Source organism: Labrus mixtus, chromosome 5 (assembly GCF_963584025.1).
Source record: "Labrus mixtus chromosome 5, fLabMix1.1, whole genome shotgun sequence".
NCBI lineage: Eukaryota > Metazoa > Chordata > Actinopteri > Labriformes > Labridae > Labrus > Labrus mixtus.
In genome coordinates this window covers 28,563,296-28,580,365 of record NC_083616.1, presented here as the reverse complement: position 1 = coordinate 28,580,365, position 17,070 = coordinate 28,563,296, and the positions used below count along the sequence as shown (strand labels likewise).

At 42.6% G+C, this 17,070-nt stretch overlaps 1 protein-coding gene and 1 long non-coding RNA gene across 2 annotated transcripts in view; one reads left to right on the top strand and one right to left on the bottom strand.

Annotated features, from left to right (window-relative positions):
• Positions 1 to 17,070, bottom strand: part of ntrk2a (neurotrophic tyrosine kinase, receptor, type 2a) — a 97,877-nt gene that overhangs the window by 61,257 nt on the left and 19,550 nt on the right. The window contains exons 7-11 of the mRNA XM_061038897.1: positions 16,626 to 16,758; positions 16,285 to 16,356; positions 15,805 to 16,023; positions 13,523 to 13,626; positions 13,173 to 13,272 (exon numbers count right to left, since the gene is read on the bottom strand). Coding sequence (XP_060894880.1) covers positions 13,173 to 13,272; positions 13,523 to 13,626; positions 15,805 to 16,023; positions 16,285 to 16,356; positions 16,626 to 16,758 — 628 coding nt within the window. The remainder of the gene's footprint in view (positions 1 to 13,172; positions 13,273 to 13,522; positions 13,627 to 15,804; positions 16,024 to 16,284; positions 16,357 to 16,625; positions 16,759 to 17,070) is intronic.
• Positions 8,975 to 10,834, top strand: LOC132974676 (uncharacterized). Its single transcript, XR_009673139.1, has 2 exons — positions 8,975 to 9,548; positions 9,761 to 10,834. It is a non-coding gene; the product is annotated as an uncharacterized LOC132974676 (long non-coding RNA).

Sequence of the window (17,070 nt, the reverse complement as noted above, 5' to 3'; positions counted from 1 at the left end):
CCATACACACACACACACACACACACACACACACACACACACACACACACACACACACACACACACACACACACACACACACACACACACACACACACACACACACACACACACACTGCAGAGAGCAGAGCTGCTGAACAAAGCATTAGGCAGTGATGGGAAGGCAGGGCCGAGGCATCCTGGCTCAGTCTGGACAGGCAAACGATCCACTGATCCATCAATAAAGCCTCTATCTGTTATAGTGCTCAGTGCTGCTGCTCCCTCCTCCTTTTCTTCTCCTACCCTGCTGTGCGGAAAATAGAGCACAGACGCAAAAAAAAAAGTATACAACAGAAAAGCAGCCAGAAACACTAAATGATATTGGCAGGCATCTTCGGCAACTCTCATACATATTCAGGGTAAAAACAGGGGACTAGAGTGTGTGTGTGTGTGTGTGTGTTTGCCTCCCGGTGACTTGAGTGTGTGCCCGAGTGCAGCAGGACGAGGTGTTGATCGATAGCTTAAGCCTCATTAACATAGAGCCGATCATACAGACGTTCACTGTACTGCCAAGAAAACGGACACACACACACACACAAACACACACACACACACACACACACACACACACACACACACACACACACACACACACACACACACACACACACACACACACTCTGGCATCAGCGACATTTACTGAGCAGGACCTCGAGAAGCAACACACTGTCAAAGTGTCCGAGGAGAAAGTCACACTGACGCGATGCACATTCAGTGTAATGGTCCACATACTGTACACAGACAGCCGAGTCGTGGACTGAAGCTGATGACTCAGCAACACAGACTTTCACTCTGCTGGTCTTTTGATCTGCAGCGACTCGTTTCTCACACCAAACAAAAGGTTCAAATTGTATATTTACAGCGCCTGTGACGGACTTCCACTTTCCCTCCAGTTTGGCGCCCCCTGTGGACAGTCACCTCTCTCTTAGCTTAGCCTGTCCTGCACATATGAAGGGATTTTTTTCTAATGGAAAATATCATCCCGGGGCACAGATGGCATAGAGCGGGCCCATTCAACAGGCGGCCAACTCCGGGCCCCCGGGTGACATCAGACTGGCCCGCAGATCAGTTCTATTTACAATTTAAAAAAATAAATAACTAATGAAGTTATTAAAAAATAACACTTTAACCACTTGTTTCTATTTCTTTTCCTGCTCTTACCTTCTTATTGCTGTTCTCTTTTTATTTGCTTTGAGCTCTTTCAGTTTCTTACATCTTTTTAAATCTTTGGTCCTCTTGGTCTCAGCTCGTGTTGTTGGGTTCTTGTCTTGCCTGGGTTCTTATGATGGTTCTTGTGATGGTTCTTATGATGGTTCTTGTGATGGTTCTTATGATGGTTCTTGTGATGGTTCTTGTGTTGTTGGGTTCTTGTGATGGTTCTTGTGATGGTTCTTGTGTTGTTGGGTTCTTATGATGGTTCTTGTGATGGTTCTTGTGTTGTTGGGTTCTTGTGATGGTTCTTGTGATGGTCGGGTTATATATGTCTGTTGGGTATCGTGCACTCTGGGTTCTTTTCTGTTGAATTGTATTTAATTATTTTTAGTATTTTGCATTTGTTATGTTCTTCTGTGTTTGCTTTAGTTTGTTCTTGTTTTTGCTGTTTTTCAAAGCACTTTGTAAACCTGTGTTTTTAAAATGTGCTATATAAATAAAGTTATTATTATTATAATGAACATTGGGGAAAACTTGACTGACATTGTTGCCACGGTAAAGTTTAAAAAAAAACAACAACACAGCGCTCCCGTTCAATAGAACATCTTTGGTCCTTGTGTTGTTGATGGGTTCTGCTGTGGTGGGCTTGCTTGTCTGGGCCCCGGGGTCCTTAACTTTCTGAAATTCTGAAAATTTGGCCCCCTAAGAGTTGAATAGCCCTAGAGGTTAGGTTGCGCCCCGTATATAGTCCTCCAAGCGGGCAGTCCAGGATCAAATCCGACCATGTGGCTCAATGATAACGTTTCTATCACAACACAGCGACTCTGTTCAAATGAATATACTGTGAGACAATCTTATAATGAGACAAGAAGGTGTCTGATTAGCTGAACACATAATGACCAGTGATGAATTTATTTGGTGTCAGATTCACCTCTCATCACGTTTCATCTCTTCATTTCTGTCCTGCATTACCCTGCTGTCTTCTTCTTCTTTTTCATCCTGCTGCCAACTTCTACTTCGGCCAATTAACTCCCAATCATGTTACTCTCGATCATGTCATAAACCACAGAGAGGAGTCAGGAGGTAGTGACGCGGAGTCAAACTGGCAGGGACATCTATTTAGAGTGCCATTTTTGTAAATAAAAACATTATGATTGTATCACACGAGTCAGGAAGATGATACATGGCTTCATGGATGATTTGTCCCTACACTGATATCAACTGGATTTTGTGCCTAGCTGCCTAAATGCTCGTCCTAAAATCCCACATTTGGTTCCTCTGATTCGTTCCCTCGCCTCTTGATTATGTCCCTCGAGAATTGAAAACAAACTGAGATGTTCCAGTTTAATCAGAAATGGAGAACAGCATAATGGTTTCTTTTGGACTGGAAGCACGGAGTCTAGGACTTGGACTTGATCGGGCCCTTCTTAGCCAAGCCTTGAGATTCTACTTATGACTTGCAAATGGATGATTTTGTTCCATCTGTTCCGACAAACAAACACAGCTCCCTTTGCTTTCACGCGCGGTGTCGACGTCGCTCCAAATCATTATGTTGTAGAGACACCAAACAGAAAAGGATTTACAGAGTCACTTCAGTTTCCTCACAAACCCTGCAGCCCAACGGTTGATGAAATAAAAGCTGAGGGCCGTGTGTGTGTGTGATCGCAGATAAAGCAGACAACCTGCACAGTGTGTATGTTGCATGAAAGTCATTCTCTTGCTTTTGTTTATTATGAATAAAACGCTCGTCTCCGTATAAAGATTGGCAGATTCCGTTTGTATTTTGGAGAAAATGTAATTACTTGTATGTATGTATGTAATTTTTTTTAAACTTTGACACAAATGAAATATTTCTCTTGGCTTCACTTTTTGAATTCAGTGGCAATGTTATGATGCGCTGTTCTGCCAAGAGAATACATCAAGAAACACAGTTGAGCAACAGCCTCCCTGATGGTTTAAAACAAAAAAAATTACTTTCCAACATCTGAATAAAAGCTTTCAATTTGAGACGGATCATGCCCATGTTTATGTTGTAATTACATGACAATCAAAGCATTCGATGCAGTTTGATTGATGCTCAGGGGCAAACAGACATCTGAAAACAACATTAAGGGAAAGACATTTGCATGTTTGAATTAAAGCTGCCGCCATGAAACCTCACATCCCAGACTCTTCCACCTTAAATGGCCTTAATATGAGGATAAATATGCAGGTTTCCTTGTATGGCCATTTTAAATCCATTTCTATTCTTGGATTTGCATGAGAGTCGTGTCATGATGTCACAGCGCCCGTTTCAGAGTGATTCTGTTCTGAAGTGGAGAATAATCGGATTTTAAAAACCCTCATATTTCAGAAATGGAAACAAGTCGTAACTCCTCTCTAATAATTTATTTTAGCACAAACTGGACGTGTACATAAAGTCCTGGGCCTCGCACTGCACTGCACAGTTACTACTTTCTAATTCTTCAGTGCTCCGTCTGTTCGTAAAGGTCAGGCCGACCAATATAAGACGGGAAATGATGTACGGCGGCACAATGGACTGCCTGATAACACTGAGAGGAGAGGGAGACCAGCTGATGGTCTTCATGTCGGATGACTCAGCCCACCAAAATGTGCCCCCTTCAAAACAGTTTCATAGCGTTCTTCATTGATTGCTGTCTGATCGTGCACATGGGGTCTCAACATTCTCCGTCTGGAAGATGAACAAAGATAGATAGGAGAACTTTCAGCCAGCTTTTTATGTTTGTGCAGAGACAAATTCTGCAGATTTAAAATAGCTGCCATGGTTTTCCAGTTGTATCATCTGAAAGAAAAGACCAACGGCAGCAAGTCGAGTGATGTGTTTGTCAGAGAGATTGGAGCTCTTGTAGTCAGTCTGTTGCATTTCTACCATGTTGGCTTCTTGGATGTACTTTTTGAGCTTTAATCGGGACGGATCGTCATGTGAGAAAACAGAAGATGTGAGATTTCTCAGCGACTCAGCGGCAGGGCCACAACAAAGCTCTGTGGTCACTCTGCCTTTGTACCACACAACAGTGTGATATTGGTTTCTCAGTGTGTGATTTGATTTTGTGTTTCAGGGTTGCTAATGCATTCGAGGGGCAAACTTCACATACCCACACTCACACGTATACAGTGGTGTTCCGACAGTTACAGTGACGCTGTTCTGCGTCTGTCACTGAGTCTAAAGGCGGCCGGGCGGTGGAAGGAGTTCATCCCACCACTACTGTAGGTCTCCAAAACAATTGCACCGAAAAGCGTAACATCACAGTCCCATCATGAAGAAGCATTCAAAAGGAGCAAGTCATGCAAGTTCAGACAGAGCTCAACATCAGGAAGTTTACATTTCCTGGTACACATGACTCGTTAAATGTCTGTTAGTTTAAAGTGCAAGCAGCCAGTCTCACCCTTTCCTCAGTCTAAACCCTCTGTAGGTCTCAACAGAGAGACCGAGCAGAAGACTCCGACAGGTCCAATCCGACCATGACATGTTCAATAAGGTCTGTCTGACGCACTGACAAAGGCTTGATCCTGAAAGGTGCCGCAACAGGATCACACGTCTAAAATAACTGATCTGGGACAAAACAAAAGTGATGGTGTTTTTTTAATATTTCTTGTGACTTTCATGATGATTAAACAGACTGAGTTTGTTTATCTTTTCATAATAAAAGCAACTATGTCTTTTAAGTATTAAAAAAATCCTCTTCTTCTTACTAAAATAAGCAATTTAAAACCTAAAATCTAAAATGTGCCCGACTCAAAAGGAGAACACACCAAAAACCACAACTAAAGAATAATGTGTAAAAAAAAACAGCTGCAGCCAGGCGGTGCACAGACGAGGTCTTCAGGCAACGCTTCACGTTGGAAGAGATCCATTTCCATTTTCAGAGCTCTTCAAACACTCGCTGCCCCCAGGATCTGCCATCGGCATTCAGTCTTTTCTTCCTCCAGTTCTGAACGCTAAAAATCTGCACACAAACAAAACTGTTCCTCAAACAGCTCAGGACACAAAGTCGAACGCTGCCAAAGACAGGGCCGATTCTTTTCATTCACCTCAAACTGTCTTTATGATCTAAAGCACTGGTTCCCAATCAGGGCGCATTGACTGCTCTGAGGTTGTCTAAATTAGATCTGCACATATTCAATAAAATAATGTTCGAATATTACCAGGAAATTTATACAAAAGGCTCTTTGGTAAGTGTGTCGGCACATTCTGATTTTATCAAGGAAAAACTATTTCAATGTGTTTATTTTTAAAAGCAATGAGTCACTTTATTCCATATGTGTCCTGAGGGGGTTTAGCTTTTCTGAAATATTAGTAGGGGGGCTCCAAGGAGAAAAAGGTTGGGAATCATGACACATGTTGTGTTTCACAGTGCCGACTTAAATTATTATTACATAAAAACTGTTTTATCATGACTTGGAATTTTTTTCTTCAGCCATTGGTTGTATGTGTGATGATAATATTGCAGTAACTTAACGGCTGAAATCTGGACACACATTGTTGGACAATCCTATCCATCAATCAATCAATCTTTATTTGTATAGAGTCAATTCACAACAAGTGTTATCTCGAGACACTTTACAAAAGAGCAGGTAAAAAGACCTTACTCATTGTTATATTACAAAGACCCGGCTTAATCCATCATGAGCACTTTAGCAAAGCAGCAAAAGTTACAGTGGTAAGAAAAAACCTCCGTGTAAAAGGCAGCAAATCCCCGGCTCATGACCAAACTGCCATCGACCAAAACTGCACTGGGCTTGAAAAAGGGAGCGGGGGAGATGGGATAAGATGCAGGAAGAGGGATAGGGAAGAAGGGGGTGCTACAAATTAAATTATTTAAAAATAAGTTTAAGAAACATAAACGCATCATTCACTTGAATGAAGGGTTTTGGATGATTCATCAGACTCAACAATCCGTCCATCATATCTAAATACTTCTATTTGTAACATTTCCTCCTCTCCAGTTCAGCTGCAGAGCTTCAGAGAGACTCACAGCTTCAGGCCGCTCACCTCATATAACCGGCTGAACTAAGAGCACGCTGTTACCGTTGCTATGGAAACATCTGTGTAAAGACTTACAGTTTTAGCGTGGCAAGCATCATGTCAACTCCCCAACCGACTGACTTTTAAATAAGGTCTTATTTATGTTTGGTTACAATGCACGAGGGATGATGTTCTGCTGCTGTTCACACTTACTCACAGGACTAAACACAAACACTGAAACACAGAGGAGTATCTCAAAGACGTCTATCGACTTTACAGATAGGTAGAGTTTGAACTTTTCCATATATGCCGATACCAAAATGACATGTCAGTCCAGATTTTAATATCAGGACTATGAAATGAGTTCAATTAAAGAAGACAAATCATGAGTCTCTTTCACACATGCACCCCTGAAAAGGACATCCTGCTCCTCCTACACATCCTACAGTAAGTCAACCCAGACTTCCCTACAACCATCAGTGTTATGATTATGAACAGGAATAAGTTGATCAAAGAACATTAACATCACACATTGTGAAAGAACAACATGACTGACTCTGGGACCAGAGAAGTATTCAGGTTTGATACACAGCCCAGGTCTAAATGCAGAATCAGAGATTTTTTTTGTCATAGTTGATGCAACTCATTCAGTTTTTCTTGTCCACTGAAAAAGTCTAGTGGGCGAGGAGTATTTCGTCAAAAACCTCAAAAGCTGGAGGCGAAAGCTGAAATTCTGCAGGGAGAGGAAGACGAAGAGGAGGAGGAGGAGGAGGTGATGGTGGATCTGCCGGGCATGCTCAGAAGTGCCTCGGGCCTAGAATAGAGCTCTGCTGACCTTGAGGGTGTCATATCGATCGATCAGCAGTGAGGAGCTTTGTGTACATGAGAGAGAGAGAGAGAGAGAGAGAGAGAGATGGAGGCGTGTAACTCCACCAAACAAGGTGAAAACTGAAACCTGCACTAATGATGAATCATTGATAAGTGAACAAGACAGGACTCTCTCCTCCCGTCTCTCTTTTTCTCTCAGTTTTTCTCCTCCTCTTCACCGTTCTCTGCTTCCTGTCGAAGGCGTCTTCTTCTTCTTCTTCTTCTTCTTCTTCTTCTTCTTCTTCTTCTTGCTGACTTTTTCTCTATTTTTCCCCCCCACTCATGCTTCTTGTCAAATGTCATTTTTAGCATTTGCTCTCTTCTCCTCCTCCATCTGTCTCTCACTTTCTTCCACTTCACATTTCCTGTTTCTATTTCAATCTTTTTTTTTTTTCCCCCCCTCTCTCTTGACATTTCCGTCTTGTTTCCTGCGTCAGAACTCAGGTTCGTGTTGACGTTTTCCTCCCTACAGGTGCTTCGAGGGCATGAAAACATACAGACGCTGCTGCTGCTGCTGCATCCTCCTCCCCTCTCTGCCGGCACCGCCTGATGCACCGTCTCTTTCAGGAGTCTGCAGTCACTTTGGGAGGGTACTTATGTGTAATTTTGTGGGAGCTGGTAGGCTTTCAGCCAGGCTGCTAGTTATCGTGATTTATTTTTCTCCAAATCTTCTGCTTTTTCTTCTTCTTTTTGCAGCCCACGTATAATTCAAGCTTTGAGCTCGCTTACAAAGTGAATATACATTTCAATTACTCTCCCTAAATAAACAATCTTCTACTAGGCCATCCAAGTCCAGCACCCCAACATCTACATATTGTAAGTATTTCACTTTAAAGTCTTTCTTCCTTGTGCGACAAATTCTGGCAAAAGAATCAAATTTCATGGAGCTTTCTTGTTGTATTCTGGACTCAGAAGGTGCAGCGACTTCCCTCTTTCAGACTTATTTCACCAAATAGTATTTGCTCTCTCTCTCTCCCTCTCTCTTTGTGAACGGTATTCTGTATTGATCGAGTAGGTTTAGCCTCGTTTCCGAGCATCTTTGATGTTAAACGTTTCCGATGGACCCCCGACTGAAAGTGGGAGAGAAATTTCCACCTAAATCTCACACTGACATTTTTAAGCAGCTAACAAATGGTCTGCTTTCTGGCTGCAATGTGTCCTCGGGTTTCTTGAAAGGCGCTTTATAAATCTTGAATTAAAGCAACATGTGTATATCCTGAGAGGTCTCTCCGACACGCTCGGGTTGGACGACAAATATTTCACTGCAACATCTGTGGTTTGTTCAGAGGGACTGAACAGCAGTTTTTAGTAAAACACGTTAAAAATATTCAAGACAACAAAATTGAAGTCACAATTCAGTTCTAAGGATTTGTGACCCAAACTTGTTTTTTACTGCAGTAAAAAGTGGCTGAAAGGGGGAAAGCTCCACCTGACTGGTGTGTTGGAAAAGGGCAATCTCAGATCCTAGTTAAACACTAATAATGACCACCTGAGGAGGATGAAGTATCCCCCCTAAAACTTGAATGTTTGACTCATTGTCTTTGTTTTGCAACTTGACCGATTCCATTTCACTCTCTCAGCTAGCATTAGCAACATTAGCATCAGTGATACCGTCATTAGCATCAGTGATAGCGTCATTAGCATCAGTGATAGCGTCATTAGCATCAGTGCGTGACTTTGCTGCCTGGTGAACAAAGTGGAGCATTCGGAGCTAAAAGCTGTCGGATCATTTCCTCGGGTGGTGGTGGAGACCAAAAACAAAAAAAACTGAGGGGAAAGATGCTAGTTAGAAGAAATGCTAATGATACTCAGCGTCTAGTAAATTTGTAAAAAGGTTTCAGCTTAAATGTTCAAGAAAAGTATCAAGGTGATCATATCTGGTTGTAAAGCTCTTTCCAAGTCCTCCAAGTGGTCATAAAGAGCCTAATGGTAAACGGACTTGAGCTTGTATAGCGCTTTTCAAGTCTCCTGGCCACTCAAAGCGCTTTTACACCGCAGGTCACACCTACACATTCAGAGACTCCTGTGTAAAGTGACCATCAGTATTAACTAATCCCATTCATACGCTGCCCAAAAAGCAGTGGGAGCAACTTGGGGATAAGTGTCTTGCCCAAGGACACATCAGACATTCTACAATTCACTTAGCAGACTCTTTTATCCAAAGCGACGTACATCAGAGAGTAAGAACAACACAAGCAAGGATCTAGAAGAAAGGGAACAATGTCAGTAAGAGCAAACGATCAGCTTTGAGTCTGATTGGACACACAGGTGCTGACAGGAAGTGACCAGAGGTAAAGCACAACATTGAGGGCAGTTCTTGAGAGCTCTAATCAGTATAGAAACCATCTTATAAGTCGTCGTTATCAAACAAAAACCATCGTCATTACCATCATCATCATCAATAATATGGAGACCATCATCATTAAGTTAGTAGGTATTCATGAAAGAGCTGGGTCTTTAGCTTTTTCTTAAAGGTGCAGAGGGACTCTGCAGAGCCAATGGAGTTTGGAAGTTCATTCCACCACCGGGGGGCGACAGAGGAGAAGAGTCTAGTCAGCGTCTTAGGACCCTGTTGTGAAGGTTGGATCAGACGCCTTTCATTGGCAGAGCGTAGTGGGCGGGAGGGAGTGTAGACCTGGATCAGAGAGTTAAAGGAAGGAGGAGACGTTTTTGTCGCCGTTTTGTAAGCGAGCAGACATGTTGCTATTGGAGCAGGGGATCAAACCTCCAACCTTCCAGTTGAGAGACGATTGACTCTACCACTGAGCCACAGCCACCCAACAACACAGCACATTACTCCCTCTCTAAACAATATCACTGTGCTTTCAAACACACAGTAACCGTGTACAGTATCAAAAAAAGTTGTCCTGTCTCTGTGTGTCAAGAAGCAGCAAGACACAGTGCACCAAATGTTGCCCATGTTTATTGATGAGAGGAGCAGAATAATGCAGTCAATATAAATAATGTAGCTAACAGCTCCAGCTTCTTTGACTCGACTCTCAGAGAGAGAGAGAGAGAGAGAGAGACTGACGGGGACTCATTCCCGAGTCAGTGAGGCGACTTCAACTTTTCTCATGGACACCTGTTCAATATGCCATGACGCGCTCGCTTCACACTTTCTGATCGCAGATTCATCATCATCATCATCATCATCATCATCATTATCGTCGTCGTCGTCAGCGCTGACTGCGTTAAAGCGGGGGCGGTGATGTGCGTCTGCGAGCACATTTCAATGATTAAGAAAAAGGAAAACATTGCCATGTGCACGTGGTGTTTGAATTGGATTCGCTTTCTGGTTTCTGCGTTTGCATGAAGATGAACTTTGATCATCAGTCCGCTTTATCAAAACATGCTGAAGCTCCAAACACACAGCAGGTTATGTAGGAGCCACTGTTTCTGTGAATTACTCAAAGTCATTTATCTCTCCAGCTCACTCTCTGTTGCTCATATTGACGCCACCTCCCTCACTAACTATCTCTTGATCTCTCTCTCTCTCTCTCCTCCACACGCTCATCCCAACGTCAACACGCTGCAGGGAACACACATCTGGATGTATGTGGAGCTCGGGGACGCGACTGCGCGGCGAGAGGAAGTCAAATGAAGGAAGAGGAGAGGATGAAAGCTCGAGGGGAACAATCAGAAGGGCAATGAGGTAATATAACCCAACATCCTAAAGAAGGGTGGAAGAGCACACATGTGCAAAAGTGCTTAGATTTAAAGGAATACACACACACACACACACACACACACACACACACACACACACACACACACACACACACACACACACACACACACACACACACAAATAGAGACATGGGATGCTAAGATGCATTAGAGGGATCACTTCCTTCAGAGCAAACTCATTCACCTCTACGGGAGAAAGAAGAAACCAATAAGACACACACACACACACACACACACACACACACACACACACACACACACACACACACACACACACGACCATAAAAACAAACACACAAACACACAATGCATATAGTAGCTGCTCCATCTGTCTTTCTCCCTTCCTCTCTAGAGGCCATCAATCAATCAATGTCAAAACACTGCACTTCTACAGTGCAACTCAGAGTCTCGTATGCATGCACAGGCACACTTTAAAAAATGCTTTCCTCATTTAAATTCATTTTTTTCGGGTCATTTGAATGTCAAATGTGAACCTTCAGCGAAGCGCTGCATTAAATGCTAATGGTCTCAAGTTTATTTCTTCCAAAAACAACACTATCTTAAAGAGCTGAGAATGATTTCCTCCGAGAGTTGAGTTTGTATTGCTCTCTTATCATGACTCCTGCACTCTGTAACCACGCTGAACTCAGCTTCAGTCGACTGAATTGAAAAGCCGGGAAGCAAATATTTTACCTTTGAGTTTTACCTGAGTTTTACTCAACTTGAATCACTTTACAACAAATAAAAGTGCAAGCAGGAATAAATGACAGGTGTCCACATCTGATTACGGGATTTCAGCTGCAAACTGAACGTTTATAGACTTTTAAAATAACTGCAGAAACATGGTGATGTGTGTAGAGAGAGGTAAGGAAGTGAGTGTTGTTCAGGTTGTTACCGTTAGTACACAAAGCATCAATATGAGCGAGACGAAGACAACTACGTTGGCATGACAACAGAAGACAATAGTTTAGTCACACTGTAAAGCCATTGCAGAAGTCACACTGTGTTATCAGATCAAATCAGTGGCAGGTTAAGATACATGGTGACACGCGTGTGCATGTGGGAATAAGGAGGTCTTCCACAACGGCTGCGACAGAAGTTTTAGATCAACTCGACAGAAGAGTTAACGAGTCAACATGCATGTTATTCACCAGCAGCATCAAACCCAAAGAAACCTCCTTAAGACGGCCGCCGTGTCCACCTGAGAGCAGGGTGGATTCATGGATACAACATGGTTTGTATGTAATATTAGAAGAGTCACAGTGTTGGCTATATACTGTATGCATTTATATATATATATCTGAGTCTATGAGTCATTGACATTTATCTCCTCATCTCTTCTTGTAAGCACGTTTTGGATGGTCTTCTATGTCCAACACGCAGACTCAAACACTGTTGTTTTATTATCTACCAGTCTATTTGAGGTCTGCTTTCTTCACACCTTCTGGGGAAAATGTAAGAATTTGAAAAAGAGCTGAAACTTAGCAAGCTGCTCTAATTGGATGCTTTTAAGAGGATGTTAAAGGTCACATATTCTCCTCCTCTTCAACCAGTTTAAATAAGTCTCAGAGCTCCTCAAAACATGTCTGTGAAGTGTCTTGTTCTAAATCCACTCTGATCCTGTATTTGATCATGTCTATAAACCCCTCTATTTCAGCCCTGCTCAGAACAGGCTGTTTCTGTGTCTGTACCTTTAAATATGTAAATGAGCTGTGTCTGACCACGCCCCCTCTCTGGAAGAGGCTCGGGTGTCTGTCTTTCTCGCTCCATGTCCTATTGTTTACGGTGAGAAGGCAGGCTCAGAGGGCAGAACAAACACCTAGCTGTGGGAGTGTCACCAACCTGGGGGAGGGGCTACTGCCCTTTGTGATGTCATGAAGGGAAAATCTCCAAACGGCCTGTTTGAGCACACATTTTCTGAAAAGTGGAGCAGGCAGAAGATGGAGAGGATGGACTTTTCTCATCACCTTTGACTTGTGTTATTAGCCATTTTCAGACTCTGCATGCACACTACACACAGCGCTGCACTGAAACTGTCTCGCCTCTGTGACACCTCTGTTACTACCCCCGAAGACGGCACAGAGGGGGGATCACTTCGTCCCCACATTACACCTCCACCACATTCAGATTGAAGGTGGAACGTTCGCGGCTTGCAGCAGCAGTCTAAAATGGGCTAATGTTTAATAGCACAAGAAAACTCCTTTATTTTAGTGATGCCACTTTTTCATTTCGCTGTTTTTGTGAAATTAATCTAAAATGTTTTTTTTGGTTTTTTTGGTGTATCCATGAAGCCATCCATGTCACAAATCTTTGATAGTAACTCACAAACAGCCATGAACTCTATGTATGTATTGTGGATTAATTCTGTAGTGGTTAGGCATGTTCTCCCCCATAGGATGGAGGAGGAAATGGGCGCAGACAGAAGTTTAGAGAGTCTTACCTTTGATGCCAAACTTGGAGTTCCGTCCGAACTTGAGAACGACACACATGAGAATGAAACAGGTCAAGGCGACAGCAGCGATGCCCAACACCACGTACACCTGAACGATGAGAAAAACACGATTTATAAACCTCCTACCAGAAGAGGCTGGCATGGGAAAACACAAGAAGGTGTAAATCCCCAGGCAGATTTTCTTGTGTTGTCATGGGTTCATTCAATTACTTGTAACATGAAAAAAAAAACAGACCCTGACAAGTTGTTTTCTAGACAGGTGACACAAATGAAATCGTAAACAAACCAGGAACAAGTGACAGAGGCAATCAGCAGAGAAATAGCTGCAGAGGACTTACAGCGACTCTGTCTTTGGGAAGGTCTAAAGGAGTCTCCTCTGTTGATGAGGAGAGAGAGAGAGAGAGAGAGGAAAATAAATACAGAGGAAGTGACAGAGAGAAGGCGAGTGTTGAAATCACATCCACTTTCTAGCGAGCACAGACTGGAAAATGCGAAAATGAGAGTCTAAGTGGGCTCGCAACTGTGACTCCTTTGTACTCAAATCATATCCAAGTCGATCAGTTTTAAGGATTTATTAAACAAAGGAAATGACAACATAATCCTACACCAACGTCCCAAAAATGATGATTATGATAATGACGGTGAACAGAAAATATTCAAACCCACTCACATCTTTTATCACAACTGAAAAGGTCAAATGAGGTCAAATCAAGCCCAAATTACTGGACATGATCTCACTTTTTCTTGGATATTTTTTGCTTTTATCAGAAAGGACAGCTGACATTGGGGGGGGGGAGTGAGGGGGGGTGACGTGCAGTAAAGGGCCGAGGTCGGACTCGAACCCAAGGCGTCTGCGACGAGGACCACAGTGCGGGACATAACCGCTAGGCCATCCGGCGCCCTGATCTCACTGAATTTCTTAAATGCAAAGACTGTTAAAGACAAATGACGGCTGCTACAAACATACAGTGTGCTGATGTTGAACAGCGTGTTCAGAAGGTGAATGAAGCGCCAGGTGGTTCGTTTGTACCAATTTGTAAAGTGATTGTTGGAAAGAGCAAATGTCCAATCACAGCTGTCCACAAACCCGAAGCAGATAATTTGAATTCTGCACAAGATGAAGGATTGTGAATTGGGCTTCAGTCTATCAGCATCAATATAAAGACCAGTACTTTTTCACACCACATTATTTTACAGATTATGTAAAAGAGTCACTTTGTTTTCCATCAATGCATGAAGGTTTTTTTTTAACATTCTTCTATTTAAGAGTTCAGACTAACTTTAGCTTATCTGTCCAATTTGGAAGGAGTTTTAAACTCTCACATCCTCAAAGTCTTTTCTCTCATGTTCCAAAAGTGCTCGAGCAGTTACCAAACCGGATTATTATTATCTGAGTTCTAATATTAGCGCTTATAAGCTCCGCACTGCGTTGCAAGATCATGCCCTTCTTTTTTTTTCCATCTTCCACTGACTTTCAACCAGCTGTAGTTTTAGTCTCAGAGTTTCTGCATAAAATCTTGTTTGTGGTATCAAATCAGACGTGAGACAATTTATAAATGCTTCTTATTTCAAATAAGTCCGATGGGGAGAAGGACATAAGGAGCTAGCTAAAGATTAGCTAGAAAATTAGCTCCAACAGATTAAATCTGCCAGAGATCAAAAAAAAAGTTAGGTGGCTGGATTTGAATGGAAAGACTATATTTGTCGACCACTGTCTGAAATATAGGATCTAGGAGTGTTTCAGCTGGTTTTAGCCCCTTTTACATTGTCAGTTCAAGGTGGTACTTTATTCTCCTGTAACGTCATGCCTGTCACAGAAGCATACTGGTGTAATGAAGTCGCCCTGCCAGCTGCTTCTTTGTCAACAATAAGCAGCTAAGTTGGTGTGTGTAGCAGAAGTAGCAACAGTACGTCAGTTGGAGATGGGGGCTGAGTTATTTGTCATTTAACTGAGTTTTGAAAAGCAAGCAAATAAAAGTCTTTGCAGTACCTGTTATGAAATCTGCAGGAGGGATGAGGTGTTGGAGAAAGAGACAGCAGAGAAACATTAGCTTTCAAACATGTCAAAACAGTCAATTCTGCAGCATGCACGTCAGGAAATGATGTCGTCAGTCATGCCTGTTTTTTTTGTTTTTCAAAAATAAAAAAAAACATGTATTTGACATGCGCAATGTAAAAAAGAAAAAAAGCAATATTATAAGAGAATCACAACAGCATGGGTGCCACAAAAGACAGAACAACAAGCCTAATGTCTAGCTGAAGGATGTGTAGGTATGTAACGCACCCTCAGCAACTTGAGGGACAAAAGAGAAAGAGAAATATTTCTAAAATGTGATTTGTCTCAATGGAGGAGGATGAAATGATGAGATATTGAACAGAAAAAAAAACACTGATCTGAAGACACTGACAGCGTGACATTAGCAGTTAGGATCATGTTTCACTCACCATAATAAGTCGGTTCCTTCTCAGTTCCTGCGCATTGGAAAATACAAAACAAAAAGAATATTTCATTAGGTGTTGCCTTGATATGTTGAGCTTACTGAATAAATGATTCTCAGCACTCGTCTATACAGCTAAGATTCCCGATTTCTCAAAACATCTGACTCCTCACCATCCAGGGGCTGTTTCATGAAGTGAGCTTCCACCTCTTTCTGGTCTGTCCCGTATTTGTTTGTAGCCTGGAGTGAGTAGCGGCCGTTGTTGAGGTGCGTGGGGTTGTCCAGCTGCAGGCAGCCGTGGTACTCTCTCTCTGTGACGTCATGGATCAGAGTCATGATGAAGAGCCCCTCCGTCACCTTTTCTCCGTTCCGAAACCACTGCAGCGTCGGCTCTGGGTTTCCTGGAAAGACAAAGAAAGAGAGTCTGTTGATTTGATTTGTCATCGTTAAGGTGAAGTGTCTATCCCAAGGACACATCGGACATGTGGCTGCAGGTAGCTGGGGGATTGAACCCCTGACCTTCCCGGATATGACTGAGGCACAGCCGCCTTATAAAGACATTTCTTTGATTTATTAATATGGATGTGGTCATGCTGATACCTCTCTAGAAAATCCAGAAAAGTATCACTGAAGGGTTTAATGTGTTGATTTCTCTCTCGTACCTGCCACGCTGAAGGGGATGCACCAGTTATGGTCGGGGATCGCATCACTCAGCTTCGTGATCTTGGGAGGAACTGAGTGTAAAAAAGAAAGAAAAGAGAGTTTAAAGGCACCAACGGGAGATTAAAACAGAAAACACACACAAAAAAAAAAAAAAGCAAAAGAGCAATTCAGAGGTAGAACTAGTGAAGCATGCAAAAACACTGATTAAAAGGAGACTTCACCACACCGATAACACTTTGACACACACACACACACACACACACACACACACACACACACACACACACACACACACACACACACACACACACACACAAAACACACTGAATTAGAGACGTACAAAGAATATCCAGCAGCAGCGCGGACTCTTTCTCTCCGACGATGTTCTCAGCCGTGCAGCTGATCTTGCTGTTGTGGTCCAGAGAGGACAGGTTGGAGAGTCGCAGCACCGAAATCTGTCCTGACGTCTCGATCTGAGGGATTAAACACATTGACATAGATCAGGAGTTTTTTCAACACACTGCCCTTTTTCAGAAACCCCTGGCACAGTGCTACACATTGAAAGACACAGCTTGTTATTATACGAGTCTTTACACTTGTTGTGGTTATTTGTTTGTATTTGCAGGATTATTGCGTTGAGAAATCCATTGTTGTTTTCCACCAGGAAATCTGAATAAAGTATCCATCAATCTATCTCTGTTCAGTTAATATATTTGAGGATTGTGATTGTACCTTTTGTATTTTGGGGCTTTTTGGGCCTTTGTTGTAGACATAGGACAGTGGAT